At 41.2% G+C, this 27,629-nt stretch overlaps 1 protein-coding gene across 2 annotated transcripts; it reads right to left on the reverse strand.

Annotated features, from left to right (window-relative positions):
• cunh16orf70 (chromosome unknown C16orf70 homolog) lies at positions 1-27,549 on the reverse strand. Of its 2 annotated transcripts, none has more exons than XM_034236246.1 (16): positions 26,349-27,549; positions 26,096-26,178; positions 24,804-24,887; positions 24,450-24,493; positions 23,951-24,030; positions 23,749-23,843; positions 12,966-13,030; positions 11,155-11,267; positions 10,061-10,194; positions 4,375-4,458; positions 3,749-3,831; positions 2,922-2,965; positions 2,787-2,836; positions 2,117-2,175; positions 1,829-1,901; positions 1-1,674 (listed from the first exon to the last, which is right to left on the reverse strand). In XM_034236246.1, exons 1-16 carry the CDS (start codon positions 26,410-26,412, stop codon positions 1,579-1,581), a joined length of 1,251 nt encoding a protein of 416 aa, XP_034092137.1. In that variant the 5' UTR covers positions 26,413-27,549; the 3' UTR covers positions 1-1,578. The 2 variants fall into 2 exon arrangements, with proteins under 2 accessions (XP_034092137.1, XP_034092127.1); XM_034236236.1 differs by having other exon boundaries at positions 12,966-13,063.
• Positions 27,550-27,629: the final 80 nt, after the last annotated feature.

A 27,629-nucleotide genomic window follows, 5' to 3' on the forward strand; every position in this document is an offset into this window, starting at 1 on the left:
CACACACACACACACACACACACACACACACACACACACACACACACACACACACACACACACACACACACACACACACACACACACACACACACACACACACCTCTCCTAATGTCACCACCAACAGTCTCTGAGGAAATGGCCAAATCAACCAATCAAGTAATACGGTGTGTTAAAAAAGAAAATGGTTGTGGTGTGAATAATTGAAGCGGGGCAATATATTTATATATTTTATACCCCTAACAACGTGCAGGATCATACAAACTCAACAAACAGGTTGCCAGTTGTGCTTATAATACGTCCTCTCATTCAAAAGTAAGTTCATGCAAAATCTCGTGCCATGCCTGCATGTCTCCGTGTTTGTGCTCAAAAGGCTAACAAAGATAAACCAGCTCTTATGTGTTAGAAATACACACGCATAGTGGTGAAGGGACTGAAATGCTGTGCGTTGAAATGTCAATTTGAAATAAACAACAGCGTTACACATGCAGATGCCCATTCATGTGAGTGTTGGAGCAAGGAGACAGACAAGACTACATGTGTGTGTGTGTGTGTGTGTGTGTGTGTGTGATGTGGTGTGTGTGTGTGTGTGTGTGTGTGTGTGTGTGTGTGTGTGTGTGTGTGTGTGTGTGTGTGGGCACCACTGAAGACAGCTAGAGGAACAGTACGTAGGACATTGGACGAGGGAAACGATGACGCTGATGTTTGGATGGTTCTGCTTCTAGAGGCTTCACATCTGTTGTGGGCGTGTTCTGGGCCACATGTCTCTCCACACCCCTGAGTGTGTTTGGTTCTCCCCTTCCTCTCATTTCATGGTCGTTTGTTTCCTGTTTATTTGGTTAGTGATCTGCAGCTTCTGATGCAAATGGTTTTAGATGCGTTGAGGGTGGTGATGGAGCCGGCCAAGCCTGGTTGTGAAGTCTCGGTAGGAAGACAGGCGGTACTCGTTGAAGCTGGCAGTGTTGATGTTTGTTCAGTGGGTCAAGCACAAGTTTATTTCAAGACTTTGGCCAGAGCAGTTTCCATAGAGATTTGTTGCAGATGATAATTGAATGCAGGTCATCTCGCCACAATGTTATGGAGGTTATGTCATACACAGGCTGCCCTTTGCATGCCATCCAATCTTCAGTCGGGATAAACTCTTCTTCTGCGGTTCTGGGCAAACTCAGTCGCTGGATGGAAACAGGAGAGCTCTACTTGAGATCTACAGATTCCTTCACCAATTTGTAGCACCGCAGCGATATTCAAACCAAAACCTATTTTCATCAGTTTCATTTCAATGCATCAGTGGTCCAGCACTGTGACCATGCAGCTAGATCCTAGATAGTCTGGGTTGAGTAGACCGTGCCGACTGGATGTGTCTGATTGGAAGAGAAAGTAGGACCCTCCAGGATTTTAGACGTTCTAGGTTCTGGTTGATTTTCTGTTCATGAGTAGCATCTGAGCTGGGTATGAAATGCTTTGTTGCTCTGGGTTGGGTCTGCTTGGTTAAGAATCTGGCTCTGGGTTAGAGGTTCATTCAGCAGAGGTAAGAGATTTTAGGACAGGCCAAAATGGGATGTGGTTCTGGTTTCTTGTTCAGTGGGAACTACTACTGGTCTCAGGTCGAGCTTTAGTAGCAGTCCGTGGAGCTCCGTAGAGGGTCACTGATGCTATGTGGTTATTCTGCATCACCTGCGAGAGAGGAATACAGAAAGAGAATGTTAGAATGGACTGAATCACATATTTCTAATAAGGTAAGCAATCATTTTAAGTTTGCTGCTGTTTGCATCAGGCCTTTTGTACACATTGGAACATTAGCTAAGTCCAAAGAGATGTGTGTTCTGACCTCAAAGATCATCCTCTGCAGTCCGAAGCAGAATGTAGAGCCGAAGGGGTTTGTGTTATTAGCGGATGAGGACCTGCCAAACACAAACATGTCATTATTTCAGAGACAGTTTGCATACAGATTTGAAAGAGTACCACTTTCAAGTTACCTAAAGCCCCCAGACTGCCAAAGCCTTAAACAACATCTACATTGTAACTTTAAAATGACCTTAGATGTAACAGACACATTTAAAGAAGCAATGGTGCAATGTGATGCATTTTGACCAGATTCAAGAGCATATGATCGTACCTGTGGAGCACTACAGGTTTTTCCATTGGGTGCCCGAGCAGTTCCTGGATCTGGTCCCACTGGAAGAGGAAGAGGAAGAGGAGGAGGAAGAGGAAGAGGAAGGCTTGTTTTATCCACTGCCATGCATCACAAGATCACAAGACCTGTACAACAATATTTGTCAACAACAACTACTTTGTGGTTTGTATTAGCTTCCAGGTGATAGTACTGCAGCTAGGCCTCCGTGTACAAAGTATAAAAAGATGGTTGATCATCACATTATCTCTGAAGTAAAGAACAAATGCGTTTTCTCTAAACTGAAAGATCATATAGGACCATATGAATTTGCATCAACCAAAGTGAGGCCATTTTCTGAACGTGTTAAGTGGATAAAAGTCATTTCATATGACTGCAATGATATGTCTTCCTCGGAAGTAACATTGGAGGCAACAGAATCAAGTCTTTCATAATATCAGACTTTTATGGATATCAAACAATGGCAATGCGGAGAAGAGATTGAAGAAAAACAACAGTCTAAATTAGAAAGCTGAACTCTTTGAAGACTCCAGGAGAAGCGACTATGTCCGATCATTACAGCCCCACCACAGTGCTGTGCCACCTTGTTCATTTGCAACAAAGCAACGGCCTCTGGCAAAATGTAACAGTGCTATAAACTCAGTCTATAACTCACCTTGTTGTAGGTGGTTAAGATGCAGTCCTCCATCTGGGAATCAGCTCCTTCTGGAGTGGAGAAAGCAGCAATAGATCAAAAATCGACATCACGCTGGAATCATTCTTTGAGATACATGACTGATAAGGGTCTCACCTTTCTTAATCACTAGAGGAATCTTAAAGTCACATCGATGATAGCTGTGAGGAAAGAGAAAACATAATTATACACATAGAAAATTAAATCAATGACATTAATGATACAGTGTAAAGGGTAAAAGTTGAGAAACAAATGCTAATAATATGAGCCCTGTGTGTAGATAATGTAGATGATGCCGTATGAGGCTGCAATGGTTCTGTACCTGGTCTATTGTATGTACCAATCATTTTCCAGAATCTCAACCATCTGCATTCATAGTGAATGCTCCCATCCCATCCCTAGTGAATACATTTTATATTTTTTATAATATCTTTTTATCAAAAAAAGCAGAAAGTAGCACAGAGCAAATCTCATAACTGGTTTAGACCTTTAGCACGTTTTTGCTAGCTTACCTAGTAAGATGTAGCTTGATTAAGCTAAAAAAATGCTAATAGAGTATGAACTTGTCCAATTCCATGTTTACTGGAATGTATATATAAAAACATAAATTAGTTTATCACTTTATATTCTAGGTTTGCGAGACCACAGTGTCGGCTAACATTTTCCAAGTACCTTTCACAATGTATGTATTTGACAAATAATATATTTAAATGATCCCTTGAATGGATTATGTTAATTTATAATATAGTAAAGGGTATGGTTTAGTTCAAATGGTAAATACAGCCAGTAACCATAACCACTATATTTCCATTTTATTATTGTGATTTACAATGAATTCACGTTGAATACGTCCAGAATGTTTCATCATTATGCAGCAAATGTAGAGGAATCACAACGAAAAAACAGACACACAGAATCATGTAGCTAGACAGAGAGATATTTACATATTGAAGTTGTAATGTCCGGGGAAGTTGGTATGAAGGACAAACTTCTTAACCAGGTGAGTTGTAGAGTCAAACAGGATATCCTGAAGAAAAAAGAACAGAAAACCCAATCTTTAATAATGCCTCTTTGCCACATGTTTGGCAAGACCAGCACATCACAGTCCTATCTACTGCAAACAGCATGCCACATGCAATTAAGACACATTGTAGGTGCTTTTTGTTTTGTTTTGTTTTTTTAAGATCATGAATTAAATTAAATGCCTTTCTAGTCTTTTTATTAGCATGTATTCATCCTCTTATAAACATCTTCAGCAGTAACATACTTCACTGCGTCTCCACAACCATGTTTGCACTTCTTCCTTCGCGGGAAGTACATTACTATGGACGAGCCGAGCGTTCAACATTTTAAACAATTCTAAAGTAAATCAAACACAACCTTTTTTCGTCCAAGACTTCATCCAGGCTTCTTAAAAAAAGATTCTGGCTTGAAATCAAACGGTGACTAACTCAAGTTAAAGTTGATGAGTTCTTAAACAAGAAAAAACAATAAATACAAACACTTATTAAAACACGACCACTTAAGTATCCAAACGTATGCACACAAGAGTTAGGCCGAGTTTACATACCACTCCGAGGGTGAAGTAGTTGAAGAAGTAGTCGTTACATTTGGAAGGAACCTGCTTGTGAGGAGACGGAGAGTGGATCTTCATCTAAAATAAAAAAAGAACAAAATTATACAGATGATAAATGACTATATATGTCGTCAAGTAATGCTATTATTGTCTTTTTTATGGTCAGGCAGATATAGAGATATGTTGCCTTTATTTGTCATGTTTCTGGCAATAACTGAAATTGGCTTTGTATCTGTTTAATGTGAACTGAACCAGCAAGTTAATAACTAAATTATTCATCAGTGCTGTTTGACTGTTGCTACCCGAAAATGATTTGAGGGAAGTAATGAGATTGAACCACAAACAACATTTCTGATGCTAAATAAGGGTGAAAATGCTTGTTGGGTTAGTCACAGTTTACCAATTACAGATTACACGTCATAGGAACTTAATCAAATTTCAATATAAAATGTATTTGTAAGGGAAGCTTATAGCCAATGAGTAATTTTCTGCCACTAGGGATTTCTCAATCAACATAAAAACGAATCCCACAAACAAATGTTAAAACACAGCATGAAGTGGTTTCACGTAAAAAATCCGCAGACAAACTAAACCACTAAAGTTTGCCAACTGTGTTTCTCTGATAACTTAAACTCAAGTCATTTTATGACTTAAATCCTCGCCTGGTTTAAACAAATAAAAAGGTAACAACTAGAGGAAAACGTGTATTGTAAAAAAGAGATATGTTGCCATTACATGAAACTAAATGAAATGGACTGTTACCTTTATTAAATGTAGAGGTTAAATTAAATCTTGGTTTGAAACTGTTGAAGCATTTGGGATAATGCTCACACAGCTCAACACAAATATTTAAAATGGTAGTTGTTTTATTTATTTTGAAGCGTTTTGTTACATATTATACCTTAAAGGTCACCCATCATGCTATTTTTAGGCATTAGCATAGGTCTCATATACAAATATACAAAAAACATGTCTATGAAGTGTTTTGCTCAAAATACCAAACAGATCACCCATTATAGCCATGCCTCATATCCCTCTATTTCAACCCTGTTACTAAAGTGCTGATTCTGGGTAAAAAGCCTTAAAAAAATTTTTTAAAAAGGAGGGGATAGAGCTTATGCCGGCTCATGCGGGAGATTCTTCTGGCAGATTGTCAGCTAAACACTGCCGTGAGTAAACACCATATCATGTTCAAAACCACATCAAGGATTATTTCTGAAACAGTATGGAGCTCAAATGCTTTTTCTCTTGGGGGTTTACCACAAGGTGAGTTCCTTTTTTTATTTCCTGCTGTTTTACACATATTCTCTCCAGTACAGGTTAGCTCTGAGTGTTAGCGATGCTTGCTAATGTAAACAAAGACCATATTACGTCCAAAACAGTCGGGCATTGTTTCTGATAGGGCCGATATTACGTCATATTGGACGCAAATCTGGATCAGCTCCGTCGTACCCCCTGTTTTTAGAGATTTGGGTACGGAGGAAAAGAGAGAGGGGTTTGTCTTCTGACACTTTGTGAGTTCCCTGACATACCGGGGACACATATTTATGTATAAAAGACATAACAAATTGAATTGTGCATGATAGGTCCCCTTTAAACTAATTTAAGATATCCTAATGTATATCATGATTTCTTGTGATCCCACATTCAAGATGTAGAAGCCAACCGCCGTGCACATTCAGCTGAGTAAAAGGTGGACAGGTCTCAGCTCTCAATCCTGCATTATAATATAGTAAGGGCCAGTCTATTGATTGCGTGAAGTACAACCGCGTGACTCAGTCATCTTTCACTTAAAAAAGCATTTAAATACCGCATTTAAAATCTGATGAACTCAGTGTACATCTGACCGGGTTACGACATTTCCTATTGACGCAGCAACCACTGTAAGTTATATTCTTGTTTAATTAGACTTCTCTGTTTCATTTATTCGACTCTGTATAATTGTTCTGTAGTTATTGTAGCTAAAACGGCTAAATCGCTTTTGAGAAATTTTAAATCTCAAACCTGCTTCACAGGTCTCAGCTCTCAATCCTGCATTATAATATAGGCAGGGCCAGTCTATTGTCGCCCATCAGCTGTAGATAGTTAACTAATTAGAGGGGCGTGCCCCTACAGCTGTGAGAACTCAGCAATCAGGCGTCCATTTTAGGTAGCTCTTTCCTGGAGCGTCAGCTTAAGCGTCAGACAGGCTAAGACTGACAAAGACATTGGAGTCCTACGGGAGGAAGACTGACAAAGACATTGGAGTCCTACGGGAGTCACGAGGGAGGCAAAGAGGAGGCAAATCCTACTCTGATTGAGCTGGTGTTTTATTTCTCTTTTCTTTAGTTTTCTAACCCCTCATGCTATAATCATGTGTATTTTCTCCATTCCTGTTCATGTGTCTTCTCGCAATTATCACTGGCCCCGTGTATCTCGTAATCGATATAACCGGCCTGCTCTCGTCTATCCCACATGCTCCACTGAGATCCAACATCTAGTTTCAGGTGGCCTGTGGAATTGCCAGTCAGCTGTTCCTAAGGCTGACTTCATCTCTGGCTACGCCTCCCTGCAATCTCTGGATTTCCTTGCTCTCACTGAGACCTGGATTACTCCATCCAACACATCCACCCCAGCAGCTCTCTCCACTGCATATTCCTTCTCCCATACACCCAGACCAACTGGCAGAGGAGGTGGCACTGGTCTCCTGCTCTCTCCCAAATGGAGCTTTTCCCTCTTCAAGCTACCTAACTTCACTCCTTCCACCTTTGAATTCCATGCCGTCACAGTAACCCATCCTATACAATTGACCATAGTTGTTCTCTACCGTCCACCAGGCGCCTTGGGGGACTTCTTGGAGGAATTAGATAATCTCCTCTCACACATCCCTGAAACTGGCCCTCCCGCTGTACTTCTCGGAGACTTAAACCTCCAGACGGGGAAGATAGACGAACTAAACATCCCTGTTAAACCGCCTTTGCTTTCTCACTGTCTCCGTCCCCACCGACTCATAAAGCTGGCAATGTCCTTGATCTCATATTCTCAAGGAACTGCGCTACTTCTAACCTCTCTGTAAACCCGCTCCACACATCCGATCACTTCTTCATTTCATTTTCTCTACCCCTTTCCAAACATAACAAACTAATCTCTTCTCATCCTGCACTTGTCCGCCGTAACCTTCGTTCCCTCTCCCCCTCTACCTTTGCCTCGTCGGTGCTCTCAGCCCTCCCTTCCTCTGACTCGTTCCAACTCCTGCCTTCAAACTCTGCTGCAGAATCTCTCCTCTCTACTCTCTCATCCACTCTGGACTCTCTCTGTCCTCTCACATCTCGGCAGGCTCGTCAGTCCCCTCCTGCTCCCTGGCTAAATGATGCACTGCGTGCTAATAGAACCGTCCTTAGGGCAGCAGAGCGGAAACGGTGTTAATCCAAACACCGTGACGACCTCCTAACCTATCAGGCTCTCCTCTCCTCTTTCTCGGCTTCGATCTCTCAGGCAAAAAGCACTTTCTTTCAAGATAAGATCCAATCTTCCTATTCCAATCCGAAAAAACTATTTTCCATCTTCTCCACCCTCTTGGACCCTCCAAAAGCCCCTCCCCCCTCCTCACTTCTGCCAAGCGACTTTGTTACCCACTTTGAAAAAAAGGTTGATGATATTCGCTCTTCTTTTTCTGACTCACCTTTACTCACCACTGGGTCACCAGACCCTCCTTCCACCAACACACTAACCTCCTTTTCCCCTCTCTCTCCAAGTGAGGTTCTTACCCTCATTACCTCTGCCACCTGTCCTCTGGACCCTATCCCTTCAAACCTCCTTCAGACTATCGCTCCTGATATTCTACCGTTTCTCACCCATTTCATCAACACTTCTCTAACTTCTGGTCACTTTCCAAACAGTCTCAAGGAGGCAAGAGTAAACCCTCTCCTAAAGAAACCTACTCTCGACCCGTCTGATGTTATAAACTACAGGCCTGTCTCTCTCCTCCCGTTCCTGTCTAAATCACTTGAACGCGCTGTCTTTAAACAACTCTCCTGTTATCTCCATGAGAACAACCTTCTGGATCCGCACCAGTCTGGTTTCAAGGCAGGTCACTCCACAGAAACTGCTCTCATTGCTGTCACGGAGGAACTGCACACTGCCAAAACTGCATCCCTCTCCTCTGTCATCATCCTGTTGGACCTGTCTGCTGCATTCGACACGGTGAATCATCAGATCCTCCTTCGCCACTCTCCAAAACTTGGAGTTTCAGGCTTCTGCACTTTCCCTCCTCACCTCATATCTGAAAGACCGTACCTACAGGGTGACTTGGGAGAGGGTCTGAGTCCGACCCTTGTCAATTAACTACAGGGGTCCCTCAGGGCTCTGTTCTTGGTCCCCCTCCTCTTCTCCCTGTACACAAACTCGCTCGGATCAGTCATTAGCCCGCATGGTTTTTTCATACCACTGCTACGCTGACGACACCCAATTAATTATGTTCCTTTCCCCGCTCAGAGACCCAGGTCGTCGCACGCATCTCTGCTTGTCTAGCTGACATCTCTCAGTGGATGTCTGCCTCATCACCTCAAGCTCAAACTTGACAAGACTGAGCTGCTCTTCCTTCCGGGAAAAGATTGTCCCACTCTTGACCTAACAATCAACATCGGTACCTCAGTTGTTTCCCCGACTCAGACTGCAAGGAATCTGGGTGTGATCCTAGATAAGAAACTGTCCTTCACTGCAAACATTGCTGCTACAACCCGCTGCTGCAGATACACGCTTTACAACATCAGGAAGATACGTCCCCAGCTGACTCAGAAAGCGACTCAGGTTCTGGTCCAGGCTCTCGTCATCTCACGCCTAGACTACTGCAACTCCCTCCTGGCTGGTCTACCTGCATGTGCCATCCGACCTCTGCAGCTCATCCAGAATGCAGCGGCTCGTCTGGTCTTCAACCTACCTAAATTTTCCCACACCACGCCGCTCCTCCGCTCCCTTCACTGGCTTCCGGTAACTGCTAGCACACTGGTACTTGCGTACCATGCTGCGAATGGATCTGGCCCTTCGTACATCCAGGACATGGTTAAACCGTACACCCCAGCGCGTGCACTACGCTCTGCATCAGCCAAACGACTCGCTGCGCCCTCGCTGCGAGGGGGACCCAAGTTCCCATCGGCAAAAACACGTGGGTTTGCTATCCTGGCTCCAAGATGGTGGAATGAGCTCCCCATTGACATCAGGACAGCAGATAGCTTGCACATCTTCCGGCGCAGACTGAAAACTCATCTCTTTCGACTCCACTTCGAGCGATAGAACTTTTAACAAAGCACTTATATACTGATAAAGGACTGGCTTTTCTAAAGCCAGTTGAGTAGCACTTGAAATGTTTTGGCTCTATGAAACCTGATGTACTTATATGATTCTGTTTTCTTCAAGGTTGTGTCTTCCTGGTCGAATGTACTTATTGTAAGTTGCTTTGGATAAAAGCGTCAGCTAAATGCAATGTAATGTAATGTAATGTGGACACTCTCTTGCAAAATGTAGCATGTCAGTAGCTAAAAGACTCAAATGATGTTTAGATTAAAAGATCGCAACCCCAGGGTGGATATTGAGTTGACAGAGGATGAACATCAGGATAAAACAAGCAAGGTTTTATTAAAGACAATGAAGTCGTTCAAACAATGACAATAAATGCACACTTAAAGGAACAGACTATTCCTACCTTGTCCTCAGACTTGAAGAAGACTTTATGTGGCGAGCCCAGAGCACCCAGTACATCCTGACATGAATCTCCAAAGTAGATGCGCCTTTCTATCGACCTCACTTTAGAATCCGCCATCCCACCTTGACCACAGCCTGTATTCACACAATACAAACAAACAAACAGGAAAGTAAAATATTCAGTCTCTAGATAAATGATGAAGAAACAGCATGTCAGGGAAAATGGTTGTCTCCCTGAGGGTGGCCAGTTGGACACAATCACTTTTTATGTTTACCTTACGTCAAGATATACATGGTCCATACGTTTTACCTTGTTTTGCTGTGATGTTCAACGGAAAAAGAGCTGTAATAAAAATACTATTTAAATATTACTATCCACTACAGCTAGTTACATATTTGAACCAATTTGCAAACTGAACATAACTACTAAAATATGAATTACTTGAGAATTTTAAAATGTGTGTAGAATTTTGCATTTGTATATAGTAAATGCTTGAGTCAAAGTTCAGCAACATCATTGATTTTGATTCATGTTTATCTTTTGTGCGGGAATCCAGGAAAAGTGCATATATATTTGCCTCGCATGGAAAGCATTAGAACTTGGATCAACCTGATGAAAAATTGTAAAAACAAAACGTTTAATGTCAGCGCTGTAGATTGAAAGCCTGATAAGCAAATGGATGCTGTTATGCTTGCCATGGCATCTTTTGTACTCCCTTACGGATCTGATATTCTGTTTTGTCCACACCCATAGTAGCGGAGGTGCTGAGGTTGAACTTCCCAACATTTGAGAAGATAAACATTTGAATAATAAACCACATACACCCTTGCTATCATTTATACAATGTGCTTCAAAACAGCTAATTGATAAGAACATTAAAAGTGATAATAAATAGTTTAAGGTCAGTCTCCCAGGTATTAAATATTATAATGGTTGGATTTCTCTGTTTAGCTCCAGTTTCACAGCAGTGTTATGTATTGTGGTAGGTATGCTATGGAAAGTCAAGAGAAAGAAAATATGTGTCATTTTGGACAGATGTTGATCTATAATACATCTTTGTCTTCAAGACATAAAGTACACAGACAAACAGTTACCTGCAGTGAGAAGGCGGAGTTTAAGCCCCAAGGCCCCTGCCCGGTCTCTCAGGACATTCACACACTCCGCAAAGATGTTGCCAAGGAAACAAGCCAGCGGCATTGCCGGAGCTCTGAGGACAGAGAGTACAGTGTGTGTGAAAGTCTTTATTTTTTTGTTAAAACTAAATGTTTTTTCACATTTCAAACTGTTAAAAGGGGATATAAGGATCTCACACGCTCTTGTTTACTTTGTCAACAATGGATAATTATGATTAGAATTGTGCTTATTGACCAATATGGATAAATATAAAAGTCACTATTTGCAAAAACTGGTTAGAGAACCTAGTATGTGCACCCTTTGTAAGAGGCATGTCCTTAAAGCCCCTGTCACACTGTCCCGAAATTGACACCCGATGGACACACGATAAAGGAAATGTTCAAATTCGGCTGTGATCGTAGCAACATCGGGCCATTCGTGAGGGCATCTTAAGCCATCGTATGACCGCCGGTGGAGTTTCTCAGTCTCCAGCAGCAACTTCGTGAGCGGCAACTTCGTAAGGCACTCGTGAGGGCATCTTGTCAAATCGTGTCATCTTCGTGTTATCATCGGTGCATTCACCCTCACTCTGATCGGGGCGAATGCCCGATGACACCGATGATAACAAGATGCCCTCACGATGGCCTTACGAAGGGCAAAATTGACACACGAATTCAACACGAAAATGAACCTTCGCAAGGTCCTTCGGCAATTTTTTGGCATGCCAAAGATTTTGCCACCGCTCACGAAGTTGCTGCCGGAGCCTGAGAAACTACACCAGCGGTCATACGATGGCTTAGATGCCCTCACGAATGGCCCGATGTTGCTACGATCAGAGCCGAATTTGAACATTTCCTTTATCGTGTGTCCATCGGGTTGTTAAAATCATGTAAACATATTATGTAAATAACCCAATTTGTGTTCTGTGAAACTAAAAAGGATATAATATATTATTTTGAAGGACAGTTGACAGGAAGTTGTTGTTGTTATGGAAACAACATTACCGAGAAAACGTAATATTTTCTACATATAAAGACGGATAAAGTAAAGAACAAAGTCTGAAGATATCAGTACAGTATCATAGTACTGTAACATAATTGTTTTTGGTACTTTCATTGCAGTTGTATGTCTTAAATGTAATGTAAATGTTGCCTTCGTGTGTGGTTCGGGGCCATCTTCGTGCGAAATTCACAATTCCATATTCGTGTGTCCATCGGGTGTCAATTTCGGGACAGTGTGACAGGGGCTTTAGGTGATGTACAGTTTGTGTGTGTAAAGCCTCTTACACACCAAACTGACACCAAAGAACACCTAAGAACACGTTGCCTGCGTCTTGGCCATGTGTCGCACTGGAACACACCGCAAAGACTTCAGCCGACGTGATAACCGAGAGAAGAAGAACAGACTGCATGATATAAACAAACAACAAATGGCATGTGCGTTCCATTTTCACTCTACAACGAGAAGCTCATGGGGCTTTCCCGAACCTGTGTCGAGAGCTGGAGTTAAATGAAATCTCAGATTTGCCTTCCAATTTGTTTGGGTCCCTCACACCGTTTCGCTTCTCCTGCACTGATTCGTTAAGCTGAACAGCCAATCAGAGTGATTTCTTTGGCCAACGGCCCCCGATTCAACATGTGAAATTGGCCGCGGAAGGTGTCGGCACAGCCGAAAAGACACGACGGTGCACGACGGTGCAGTACACACTAATCTGAGTAGGGCGACACAACGCTCATCGACATCTATCGACATCTATCGGTGTGTAAGAGGCTTGAGTGTGTGTGTATGTTACCTTGTTTCTTGCAGGTTGTTGCCAGTGTAAATGTGCATCCTCTTGACCATGGCCCCGTGTGGAATCTGCAGGGAGGCCAAACCCATGGCAAAGTTAGGCTGCCAAGGCAAAACAACTGGGAGTGATAGGGGACTGGTACATACTGTGTTTTTGTGTGAACAACAACAACAACAACAACGAGATGTTTACAGACATATATTTTACACAATTACAGAAAGGTGTGGAGTGAAAGTCTCATAACACTGACTAACCTAAACACCACACAGTGTTATCTCTGATGAGTGACAATTATTTATACAATTTTTTGTATCCAATCGAATCAAATGTCATGTTACTCAACAGAGGTTACTACATTGCAGTGCATTCATCACCACCAAGCAACAGATGAGTCATTCTAGTATTGAATAAAAGCTTGCAGGTCTTAAGAAATAAAATAAAAAGCTATCCATAGTAAGAAGTAAGGCTTACTTGCCCCGAGAAAAAATTAAAGACATATAGGAGTAACATATTTGATTAAGTTCAATGAACATTTTAAAGTAACACAATAGAAACCATAAAAGAGATTGAATTGATTAAATGAATAATTTGAGATGTTCACAGGAGTCTTCCCTTATTGGGAATAGTCTACATTTTAGGGGTTAACAATCAAAAAGGTGTCCAAATGTGTTCTTTTGTACACGATGCATTATGAACCTTTCCATTGTTTTACTAATGCATCAGTTTTGTCTAAAAACACTTAAAGGTCCCATGTCATGCTTTTCCGGTTATTACCCGTCCCCTTGTGTGTTATGTAGCTTTTTATGCATGTAAACGGTCTGAAAAGTCACAAACCCTCAAAGTACACCCTGTAGCGAGTAAAACTCTAACACAGAAAAGACCTATCTATGCTGCCCCAGAACGCCTCGTTGGAGATTTTTTATTTTTCCATTTTATTCTTCCGGGAACCAAGTGACGTAACGACGACCCAATGGACTAAGCCGGGGACACACACACACACACACACACACACACACACACACACACACACACACACACACACACACCACACACACACACACACACACCAACACACACCCACACAACACACACACAACACACACACACACACACACACACACACACACACAACACACACACACACACACACACACACACACACACACACACACACACACACACACACACACACACACACCACACACACACACACAACACACACACACACCACACACACCACACACACACACACACACACCACACCACACACACACACACACACACACACACACACACACACACACACACCACACACACACCACACACACACACACACCACACACACACACACACACACACCACACACACACACACACACACACACACACACACACACACACACGTGCTAGTGGGGCCTCGCAGATGGGGGTGCTGCAGCCCCATCAGCACCCCCCTTCCCAGGTCCATGGTGCTCAGGCTGAGTTTCGCGATGTCTCGCTGTCTCGCAGACCCCACACAGCAACCAGGAAACGACACCAGTAATCCAGCTCACACTGTCCGCTCCCCAACATGGCACCCAGACCCCACGCAGCATTCTCATCCGTTGGTCATTACTGGTGTCATTTTCTGGTTGCTAACGCCATTGTAACACATAATCACTGATGTTCTGCTGTAACGGTGGTGGACTCATCAGAACAGAGTGGGCGAGCTGACCAATCAGAGCACAGTGGGCTCACAGGGAGGGGGGGGGGGGGGCAGGAGCTCCAACAAGCCATTTAGGACAGAGCAGTGGCGAGCCGTCAGGGCCTTCTAGGCCAGTGGTTCTCAACTGGTGGGTCGCGACCCACTACCCGTTTCGAGTGTTTCGCAGATGTGTGAGAGAAGAAAAATAAATTGGGAAAAAGAAAATTTCTTTTTTGGGAAAAAAGTCAAACTTTTATTTTGAAGGCCCGATTTTCTAACGCTGTGCATGCAGTAGGCGTTGGACTGGAAGTACCGGAGACCATAAACGGTTTAGAAAACTTCTGTTACGTAGTGATTCTCTTCTCAATAAAACATCTTTGCTGATGTTTTTCTGAGTCTTCTGGCAAATCAGAATCAAGAAGTCCCCACGGAGAATAACGGTAGAACTACTCTTTATACATCCATGGGTACGACTTCAGATAAAAATGAACACATAATGAAATATGACCCCCGGTTTGATGATTGACAGGTCACAGAACAATGGGGGCTATCTACCCTTACCCACAATTTAAAGTAATTCACACAGACTATCTCCTCTTTACTCTTCTCTCTGTGTGGAGCAGCAAGTTCAGCTGTCAGAACAAAGTGAAACACAAACAATGGCATAAAATATTATTAAAATGTCGGGTAGTAATAGATTTATTTATTTTCTTCTCAGAGTGTACCAGAATACGTAGTTTATATGTTAGTATTTCTAAAAAAGCATACTTTAGTTCTGTGAATGGACATAAAGGATATATGCCCTGTATTTCACTTTAATTAATATTGTATGCTGAAAAGCGTATACTATATATATATATATATATATATATACAGTGGGGCAAAAAAGTATTTAGTCAGCCACCAATTGTGCAAGTTCTCCCACTTAAAAAGATGAGAGGTCTGTAATTTTCATCCTAGGTATATCTCAACTATGAGAGACAAAATGAGAAAAAAAAAAATCTAGAAAATCACATTTTCATTTCAACTCCCTCCAAAGATTTTCTATGGGGTTGAGTTATGGAGACTGGCTAGGCCACTCCAGGACCTTGAAATGCTTCTTACAAAGCCACGTTTCATCTTCAATGCCCTTGCTGATGGAAGGAGGTTATCACTCAAAATCTCACGATACATGGCCCCATTCATTCTTTCCTTTACACGGATCAGTCGTCCTGGTCCCTTTGCAGAAAAACAGCCCCAAAGCATGATGTTTCCACCCCCATGTTTCACAGTATGTATGGTGTTCTTTGGATGCAACTCAGCATTCTTTCTCCTCCAAACACGTCTAGTTGAGATTTTACCAAAAAGTTCTATTTTGGTTTGGACCATATGACATTCTCCCAATGCTCTTCTGGATCATCTAAATGCTCTCTAGCAAACTTCAGACGGGCCTGGACATGTACTGGCTTAAGCAGGGGGACACGTCTGGCACTGCAGGATTTGAGTCCCTGGCGGCATAGTGTGTTACTGATGGTAGCCTTTGTTACTTTGGTCCCAGCTCTCTGCAGGTCATTGACTAGGTCCCCCCGTGTGGTTCTGGGATTTTTGCTCACCGTTCTTGTGATCATTTTGACCCCACGGGGTGAGATCTTGCGTGGAGCCCCAGATCGAGGGAGATTATCAGTGGTCTTGTATGTCTTCCATTTTCTAATAATTGCTTCCACAGTTGATTTCTTCACACCAAGCTGCTTACCTATTGCAGATTCAGTCTTCCCAGCCTGGTGCAGGTCTACAATTTTGTTTCTGGTGTCCTTTGACAGCTCTTTGGTCTTGGCCATAGTGGAGTTTGGAGTGTGACTGTTTGAGGTTGTGGACAGGTGTCTTTTATACTGATAACGAGTTTAAACAAGTGCCATTAATACAGTTAACAAGTGGAGGACAGAGGAGGCTCTTAAAGAAGAAGTTACAGGTCTGTGAGAGCCAGAAATCTTGTTTGTTTGTAGGTGACCAAATACTTATTTTACCGAAGAATTGACCAATTAATTCATTAAAAATAAAAAAAATGTGATTTCCTGGATTCTTTCCCCCAATTCTGTCTCTCATAGTTGAAGTGTACCTAGGATGAAGATTACAGGCCTCTCTCATCTTTTTAAGTGGGAGAACTTGCACAATTGGTGGCTAACTAAATACTTTTTTGCCCCACTGTATATTACAGCACAATATTTTGTTGAATAGATTTGAGTGGTTCAAAATTTCGGGTCGCGATTTATTGACAAAGGAAAAAGTGGGTCCCGAGGCCTGACCAGTTGAGAACCACTGCTCTAGGCCCTCTCTTACCTCATTCCCACCAACGCAACTCCGGTTCAAGCTCCGTGCTAGAGCTTTTCAAGTTCAGAACCGGTTCTTCGGTTTAGCTCCAGCTCTTTTCACACCGCCCAGAGTCCGACTGGTGCTGTGTCATTGCGTCATCGTTTGTGTCATGACGTAACCGTTTGCGTGCCTGCTTCATAAAGCCAAAGCTCGCGGAAACCCCTCACAGCTCACACCGACAATATAACAACAACAACAATGGCTGATTGTGCTCCAGCTTCCTCTGTACCTCTTCGGAAGACCAGATTCCCAGTAGGTAGCTGGTCTCTTCAGTGGACACTGTTGCTTGTTAAGTTTCTCCATCGTTGTGTACAAACTGGATAAAACGCGGGCTTTTTGTTGTTGTTCAGGAGTTGATCCCGCTTCTGCCCCTGCCACCGCCTTGACGTAAGCGTGACGTATGCGGTGCTTTTGCTCTAGCCGGACAATTTTTTGGTGCTTGAAACGAACCGGATTCCGGAGCTAAGAGGCTGCTCCACTGCGGTGTGAACAGGGAAACCCGGTGCTATTCAAGCTCCATCTCCGAACCAGCCCTGAAACACCGTTGGTGTGAATGAGGTATCTGAGGGCCTAATATATTCTAAAAAATAATATTTGAAAACATAAAAAAATATTTTCTTTTAGTTATATTTTTCATTAGTTTTACCAAAATAACTTGATTTAATTGTATTTAAAATAACATTTCCAAAGAAATAAATCCTTTGAATCTGCCTGTTCAGTTTCTGTTGGAATGTGAAGGGTTAAATGCCGTCTCTGCGAGTTACTTTGAAGACGGGAGAGCTTGTTGGTCCCTCTGTACATTCACAGAGGGCCAGCTATAGTAACTCAATGAGAGAGTACAATTGACCAATCATATCCTCCCTCTAAATGGGTGGGCTTTAATTTCGCGGACTTTATGACAAGTTCCGCCCGCTGTGAGGTTTATACATGTGTATAAAGTGGTGCAGTGACGCATCCTAAAACCCGGAAGTAAGCTGCGCATGGGTTTCCTGGACACAAAAGTAATGGGATTTCTCCATAGGATTTTGGAAAATAGGTATAGGTATAAAAGTCACGGCTCGCCACTGACCGAGAGTGAATACACATACTATACCAACCCAGTCTCACGGCATTTCGTGTTCACCAACACGATTTTGAATCTATTGATTCATGTTCACCAACACGATTTGCCCCTTTTTTTCGTGTTGCACAGCACGATTTTAAAAGCAATGTATTTCTACTGCCTGCAGCACGTCTTTTTCTCCGGTCGGGTCGAGGAAGACCGGAAGCTGTGTGGTTCATAAAAACATGTTCTTACTCAATATCAAGCCACAGTTATTGCTTTTATTTGAAATCGTATAATTTCGGACTTTTGTTGCCGTCTGTGAGGAAAATAAATGGGGCTCAGAGCCTCAGAATACGGAAATCTGTATTTTTAAATATTTGTTTCCTTCTAATTCAATATTCTTTTCAAAATAACACACTGTTATTTACTCACCAATAACACACAATTATCCTTGCTTTTATTTATTGGTTTAATTCCATAATCTCAGGGTTTTTTGGCGTCCGTCAGGAACTGCATTTCAAAATAAAAATAACCGGAAACAGACGTAGGCCTGTAAGGGACATTTCGAGCATCATTGCGATTGTCAACATTTCTGAGTTTAGGATGGCCGAAGACACTACACTACCCATAATCCCTAGCTATCGTTTAGGACTACAGTCCCCGTAAGGTTACGCAGAGCGTCAAACAGCTGTGTGAAATGGATTGAAACCAGCCAGACTATCCAAAACTGGAATCGAACGCCCCCCCAGAACTACACATGCTGGCTATTGTGTTTCGCAAAATGTTCTATGGGACGTCTCTACTGAACGTTTTCGTTTTTCCCACAATTAGAAGTTGCCAGTATTAAACACATTGGTGTTATCAAATGTAAAACATATCATTAATAAATGGGTGAAAATCGCTTGTGTCCATAATGCGCAGCATTAATACCCACATGACAGCTCATTGTTACTTTGTAATTCTACTCCACTACAATTCAGAGGTTAACCTGGTATTTTTACTCCACTGCATTTATTTGAGTTACTTTGCAGATTCTGATTAATTATGTGAAATATAAACAACCCTTAAATCAGACTTTAGTTACACCTGAGTAAAATTCAGGTAAGGTGATTGTCAAATGCCAACAATCAGGAGAGATATTTGATATTTGGTGCTTGAGAAGACTAAACATGTATCTGCAATTGACATGAATGGAAACGAGTAATAAAGTATATTCATTACTCGTTATTCTCTACTAATAGTTAATTAAAGACTGTATATTATGGCTATTTTGCACATCCCTTTCAAGATTTTCAAAGGTGTATTGACATATCATATACACAACTACGGTGTAGTTATGCAATGAATGAAACACTTGGGTCACAGGTTCCTCAACAGTGCATTACAAGACATCTATCAATATGTGTGTATCTCCACCATTAAACTGTCATATTCTGCACATTTCTTATTCTATCTACATAAGAGTATAATCCATATGTATAATATCAGTTAAAATAAGTGCTTCAACATAGTTAACATTGCAGGAAAGCAATATATTAGACGTTAAGTACTTTATCAGGCTTAATATTTATCTGTAGATAGATACCCCCAAAGTTTTTTTCTTATTTAAAAGAAGACCTTAATCTGTTATTTAATGTTTAAATAAAGGTTAATTCGTTTTTCTGTTTTGCACCTCCTCCTATTAATATCGTTGTACATTCTGCACTAAACTGTTTTATTGTAGAGATCACTTATAGTATCTTCTTGATTTTTTATATTCTATATTTATACTTTCCCCCTATGAAAGTATGTACACTTAATATTTTTTTAATCAAATAAAACACAATAATTCAATAACGTGCTTTAACCACTAGGAGGTGCACACAAGGTACACACAGCCATAATAACTTTGTATTATTAGTGTAGGACACTTTTGTTTTCTGAAGATGTGTAGTTTTATGCATGCTTTCACATAATTTTACAGCATATTGCTATACTATTTCAGACTCAGTATTCACATTCTTACATTCAAAGAAAATCAGTAATATCTTTAAAAACTACAGTCCTTTTATATCAGCTGTGCACCGTTATGGTGTCAATATAACCTATCTGTGAATTAGATCAAATGTAAAAGTCAGCCGAATTAGTGTTGATACTGCAAGGAGACGTATTGTGTGAAGAGAAATTGAAGATGTTGTTTAATTGTTGAATATATTTATGATCCACGTCAAGTATTCAGTTTCGGCGGCATTTTCTCAGTTTTTCCAAAGGTCTTCTCATCAGGGCTCTATAAATAAAGAACTACGGCAGATCTGTAATATACAATGCAGCCGAACCGTGTATTACAATGCCGTTATGTGATGACTTTCAAAGTGAAAAGCAAGAGCGCTCGGAATTAAGTATTATTTTAAAATGTTTTCCGGATTTCATATCATATAAACACAAAATCCCAGCATGCATTGCGGCTAAAACATCCAATAAGCGAGCTTAAAACCATAGCTGAGGATCTTGGGTAATCGCTCGAAATGCCTACGTCTGTTTCCGGTTATTTTTATTTTGAAATTCAGTTCCTGACGGACGCCAATAAAGCCAGAGATTATGGAATTAAACCAATAAATAAAAGCAAGGATAATTTTGTGTTATTGGTGAGTAAATAACAGTGTGTTATTTTGAAAAGAATAACAAATTAGAAGGAAAAAAAGATTTAAAAAATACAGATTTCAGTATTCTGAGGCTCTGAGCCCCATTTATTTTCCTCACAGACGGCAACAAAAGTTCGAAATTATACGATTTCAAATAAAAGCAATAACTGTGGCTTGATATTGAGTAAGAACATGTTTTTATGAACCACACAGCTTCCGGTCTTCCTCGACCCGACCGGAGAAAAAGACGTGCTGCAGGCAGTAGAAATACATTACTTTTAAAATCGTGCTGTGCAACACGAAAAAAAGGGGCAAATCGTGTTGGTGAACACGAATCAATAGATTCAAAATCGTGTTGGTGAACACGAAATGCCGTGAGACTGGGTTGACTATACAGAGATGCTGTATGAGAAACCAATGTAATTTTGGAACATTGAACAATGTAAATCTATTCTAGTAGACCTCAACAATGGAATTATGATCAGTAGAAATGGCCATGACATGGGACCTTTAATTCATCTCAAATGCATACATCTTACCAACTCACAACAAACAGGAAACAAACTACAGGTGGGCTTTAATGACATGCAACAAAAGATAATAATTCAAACAAAAAGCTGAAACTACCATGTTTGTACACGCACACAGCCACAGATGCCTAGAAAAGCACCAGCTATTGTTTCAAATGGCTGAACAAACTTATTTCACCAAATCAGCATGCAGCTAAGGGCAGATGTAAGGTTTGAGAAAACAAATCAATGCAGTTATTATGATATCACGGATATGTTGGAGCAGCAGAATGGCTGAACCACAAAGACGTGAAAAGCTGCAAAAACATAGTCAATAGGATATAAAGTGAATTTAGGGAGCATATGTCAATCAAGATGTGTGCTTTCACAGTAGCAAGCTGCAGAATGGAGCCGACAGCTGCACAGACGGATCATCACTCCAGATACTCACAGCTGTGCAGTACAGGCAGTATAACCACTGAGTAATTGTAAAAGCCTCATTCCAAAAACAAATGTACAAAAGGATAAAATCTGACACTTCTGTATGTTTAAACATGCAGTTGGCACACTTCACTGAGTGAAGTCATTTTGTGCTGAAAATCTGAATCTAAGCTGCTGGGTGTCAGTGTTGTATTGAAGAATGTAATCATGGTGCCTGAGCTTACCCATGTCCATACACTCTCTACTGCAATCTAATTGTACTGCTTGCATAACACGCAATAGGTATTTGAAATCTAAACAGCACACAACTGGAGTTCACACTTGGGGCCTTTTGATAAGTCAAAGTTATTTTCAAAATTGCATGAAATCTGCCACAAAGGTAGGGTGTGACAACAATCACATCTCTAAGCATTTTGGATGGATCTATAGATTGGTGCAATGAAGATATATTTTCGTAGGGGCTCCCTCAACAAAAAGCTGAATTATTTTTCCATTGGACTTGGAATATCGCAGTGGCAAAAACACAGTTATGATACTTGTTCAGCAGGATAATCACCATTTATTAACACCACTCTTATGAGTTTTGAAGCGTAAATGCAATCACTAGAAGTAAAAAGCTAACAGTAGGCTATAAACAAACTACACTACAGTCGCATGACTGGATATCACCACTGCTAAGCTAAAGGCGGCTAATATTTAGCTTGATGATGTTTACTAGTCTTATTAAGTCACACAGAGAAGCTTTGGACATTCAAGTGACACACAGCTCTACATCAGAGCAAACCCAACCCCCTCTGCACCTCTGCCATCATCCACAATAACCACATGCCTGGAGGAGATAAAGGTGTGAAGCACAACTTCCTCCAGCTAAACAGCTCCAAGACTGAAGCCATTCTTATTGGCACTCCACATCAGGTTCGTTCATCCGCCATCACCAGCATCACCTTCTCCGGTCAGAACATTCCACTCTCACCAACGGTTACCAATCTGGGAGTTAAAATGGATCCTCACTTGAACTTTGAGGCCCACATCAAGCAAATATGCAAGACCTCTTTCTACCACCTGAGAAATATTGCGAAACTCCGCCCCACACTCAGTCTACCAGATGCTGAAAAGCTTGTCCACGCCTTTGTCTCCTCCAGGCTGGACTACTGTAACGCACTTCTCTTTGGGATTCCTAGCAAGAACATCCAGAAGCTGCAATACATCCAAAACACCGCTGCTAGGATCCTGATGAGAGTGCGGAAGTACGAACACATCACACCCATCCTCAAATCACTGCACTGGCTCCCGGTCTCACTCAGGATTGACTACAAAATCACCCTCTTCACTCATCAGTGCATATATGGAAATGCTCCCTCCTACATCAAGGAATTGCTCACCCCACAAACCTCCACGAGGAACCTACGTTCAGTAAAGGCAAACCTCCTCATCCCACCAAGGACAAAACTAAAGACCATGGGAGACCGAGCCTTCTGCTCCACTCCTCCGAGACTGTGGAATGCCCTCCCAAACCAGCTGAGGGCAACACAGACTGTGGAGGCTTTCAAAAAAGGCCTAAAAACGCATCTTTTTAGAATAGCCTTTAACTAGATTTTTAAATCCCCCACATTATGCCATGCCGGCATGAATGTCACAGCTTTTATTATGTTGTTTAAATTGTTTTTAAATTGTTTTTATTGTTTTGTTTCACCCTTTTTAATTTTGTAGCACTTTGAGTTTTGTTTACGCAAATTAAAAGTGCGCTTATAAATAAAATATATTATTATTATAAGTGACATATTTTATATCGCTTAAGAAAACTTGACATTCTCGTAAGACCATTCTTCAGGCATTTAACCACATAAACATTTACAAACATTTGAGAACAAGAAATGTTAAATGCTAACTCATTTCTGGGTGTTAGAACTCATTCCTGCACAACTCTATTGAGTGAACAAGCAGCAAGACAATCTAATTATCCTCTCGTGTTTGTTTCATCATTCTGTTACACATATTTTGTTATCATCACATAACAACTTCAAGCCGTGCTCAAGGCAAACATAGAACATGACCTCAGACTGTTCCATGTGAAGGGTAATCATTTCAACTACAAGGCTGCCCTTCTTTAACTGGCTGACAAGCAAATTGATTCTCACCTCATATTTTGGAGCTTCATTCCACGAGTCCAGTTGGAAGGAGAAGGACAGGCCTCGAAAGTTGAGATGGAACAACTGCTCTGCAGCATTGTAAACTGAACAGAGGGGAATGGAAATGGAAACATTCAATGAAAAGCTAAATAACGTTAACATTCAGGCGCGTTTGTGAGACATCCTTTAATGTGTTTTTGCTTTGTAGTACCTCCAGGGTGTGTAGCTCCAAATGACTGGTCTATTTGCTCTATTGTGGGGGCAATGGCCTGAGAGTTGAAATGGACTCCACTGAAACACAATACACACAGCCTGTGTTACATCTATTAACGCTTATACAGGATGTACTGCATTAGTTGTGGACCTTTTGCCGAAGAAGTAAAACAGATTCAGCTGGAAGATAATCATACATACAGACATTAAGAAACACATTAACACAGGGGGACTCCATTACTGGGATGCCTCTAACTATATAGCTGTATTACTCTGAGATGCTATGCCTTGTAATTAAAAAAGATTCATGTTGCAACTTAGAATGTACAGTGTATGATTACAATGGCCATTAGATAGATAAGAGCCTGTAGATAAAGGCCTATAACAATAACACATGAGAGTCTAAGATGATTGAAATCGCTCCTACACGTTTCTAAAAGCAACTAGAAGGCAATATACATTTTGCATTAGTATATTGGTATTATATTTGTACTCACCAATATTTCAGCTTGACTTTGCTCAGGTCGTACACTTCAATCACCTGTCATTCAGAAAGATGAAAAAAATGACAACGTGAACAAATTAAAATGGTTACTTAGATGTCAATAACAATGCCTAAAAAGTCTGTTTACATCTATCTAGAAAAAGGTGGGGTTTAGCAACTGCTGCTGCTAAATAATTGCGGTGCAATACCACAGCCACCTCTCCTCCATATCTGCAGTGGAACTCCAAGTTCAATTCAATCACTGTTCAAATTCCTGTCTAATATTACCTTAAATAAATACATGTCATATACAGATCCTGAGCTTATTGAGAGTCTTTTCAAAGGTCCTAAAATCCACAACTTTCACCTTGAGTCTCTGATTTGTGGCATCAAACAGCAGTTTAATCCCATCCTGAGTCAAATTCAGTATGAGGTCATGGCTGAGTGGCGTCTGAAGGGGAGATAAACAAAAAAGCAGATTAGCTGATATGCAGACAGGCAAACAATCAAAATCAGCTCATTTTCAACTTAACCTAGGAAACAAGTAAGACACACAAATATAGACTGCTTCATATGAATGAATGCAAGTGTAATTGATGTGTTTTATTTTTGGTGTCATCCATGTTAACATGAACTACTTCCAGTTGCTCTTGATACAATCTTTAATCTAAAAAGGTATATGATAGTGTAAACTTCCCTTTATGACCTTAGGTAATAGCTATTGAACCTTGGGGGATAATTATAGCCTGACATGCATTTGATATTTGAGGCTATATCTTTTTTTTGTTTAAAATTTTTAAAAAATCCGGATTGTTTACTTTTAAGGAGGATTTGTAGTACACTGAAGTTGCAGATTGCAACTAACTGAATGCCCCTTTGCTCACCCCACACTTTCTAATCGTGTCATAGAACCTAAGGTGGCCTTCAGGATATGCCCTCTCAAGAATCATTGTTTGTTTTTTCTGTTTTGGGATACTGTAGAAACATGGAGGTGCAACATAGGACCACATATATTCTTAGTAATTCATTTGATAAAACACTAATGCACTACACTAGGTCAAAAATGTTTGTCATATTGAATCTTATCAGCAATACTAATATCGATATACGTTTAATAAAATACGTGAATGCAATACAGGACAGCCTAAACAAAACTAAATAAATACTGCTGCCTAACATTACATTACATTACATTGCATTTAGCTGACGCTTTTATCCAAAGCGACTTACAATAAGTACATTCGACCAACAAGATACAAACTTGAGGAAAAGAGAATCATATAAGTACATCAGGCTTCATAGAGCAAAAACATTTCAAGTGCTACTCAACTGGCTTTAGATAAGCCAGTCCTTTATTAGTATATAAGTGCTTTGTTAATAGTTCTATCGCTCGAAGTGGAGTCGAAAGAGATGAGTTTTCAGTCTGCGCCGGAAGGTGTGTAAGCTATCTGCTGTCCTGATGTCAATGGGGAGCTCATTCCACCATTTTGGAGCCAGGATAGCAAACCCACGTGTTTTTGCTGATGGGAACTTGGGTCCCCCTCGCAGCGAGGGTGCAGCGAGCTGTTTGTAACATGAGATTCTTAAACAAGCTATTTAACCTTTCTTGTGTGTTTGTGTCTGAGAGAGAAAACACAAATGAAGAAATACATTTATTACCTGTTCACTGTATAGCACCTGGACATTTTTGATGATGCGGCAGTGTTTCTGCAGGATAGAGATGGCCTGGGCCAATGGCATCCCTGAAAACACAACAACGAAATGAAGAAATTCAATTTCTTATGGAGCCTTAGCCGTTTGCAGTTAACAATAACATAAGCATACAAGAGACACATTAAATGTGACTTTCAACATTACTGATAGCTTGTAGATGCATTTGTTCTTTTCATCACTGTTATGTTGTAAAACTTACCTAAGGCGAATTCCCATTGCTCATTTCCTAGTGATCTCTCAGGCACCACTTCAAGATCCAGCATTGACAAGTAGTGGGGGGCAGCTCACCTCACCTCAAGACACAATGAGACCCTCTGAGGGACCCTTTTTTCCTCGCCTGTCTCTCCCTGATCACAACACAGTCTCACAATAGTTTAAGATCTGTCTACTCTAATTCATAACTCTATTGAGTAATTGTTCTAAATGTGACCATCAAACAACTAATACAAATATGGTAAAGAGTGGTCCCTTTCTCACAAGTCACAAGTGTGTTTAATATTTAAAATGACATCCACAGAGCCTCGTAATAAATGCATACGTTAAACAAATTATAATCTATTTAACAAGTTACCCAGGAAAGACTGACAGCTTGTAGGAAAACAAATTACGCAACCTGTCAGGCAACCTAAAACGAACAAGGCCAGCTGTCAGTTAACCTATTACTTGTTCGCTTGGTTTTAAAATCGATGCAATCCACTCGGGAATAAACAAACAGATAAGACGGGCGTGTTCATTAACCACAATGATCTACTAAGAGCTCTTATTTAACATCAACTTGTCCGGTTTCCGTGCTGCCCTGTGTCTCCAACACAGCACCTGATCCAGGGACAAACAGCTGGAAAATAGAGGCACGACAACACTTTCTCAGAGCCTGAATATTGACACTGTTAGCTGTCGTTATCTGTCAGAGGCGGGCGGTTACGAAAGCATCAGCGCTCGACAACAACACTGGTTATATGCGCTATGGGCTAACGTTAGCTGATGAGCTAGCTGCCACTAGTGTACGGGTAATGAAGTATACATGTAAATAGTCTAGGTGAGGAAACAAAATCCACATTCAAGACAAAGAAAAAAAAATATCGCAGCTCAGACTGGCACGACGTAAACAAAGCACGTAGAGCGGTCTACTGTCTCTCTTTCTTCCTCTCACCGGAGCTTGAAGCTTTGAAGCTAGCTCTTCAGCAGCTAGTGCGCAAATTCAAAGTCCTCGCTGCGAGACGCTTCCCTTGTCACTTAGAAGCTCTTCAGGCAGTAATGCTTAATGCCCACCGTATCTCTTTCTCGGGTTTAATATGCGTTCAGTGTCAGGAGCAGATAAGAGCAACACAGTGCCCCAACAACAGCAACTTCAGGCATCAACAACAGCCAGCAGGATCAGCTGATGATTCAACTTCCTGTGTTCAACGCACGCTCTCGGTTGGCGTGATGACGTCATGGTCAATTGAAACATAATTCGTTTTCGCCAGCGCCATATATATAG

Source organism: Gymnodraco acuticeps, unplaced genomic scaffold (assembly GCF_902827175.1).
Source record: "Gymnodraco acuticeps unplaced genomic scaffold, fGymAcu1.1, whole genome shotgun sequence".
Taxonomy (NCBI): domain Eukaryota; kingdom Metazoa; phylum Chordata; class Actinopteri; order Perciformes; family Bathydraconidae; genus Gymnodraco; species Gymnodraco acuticeps.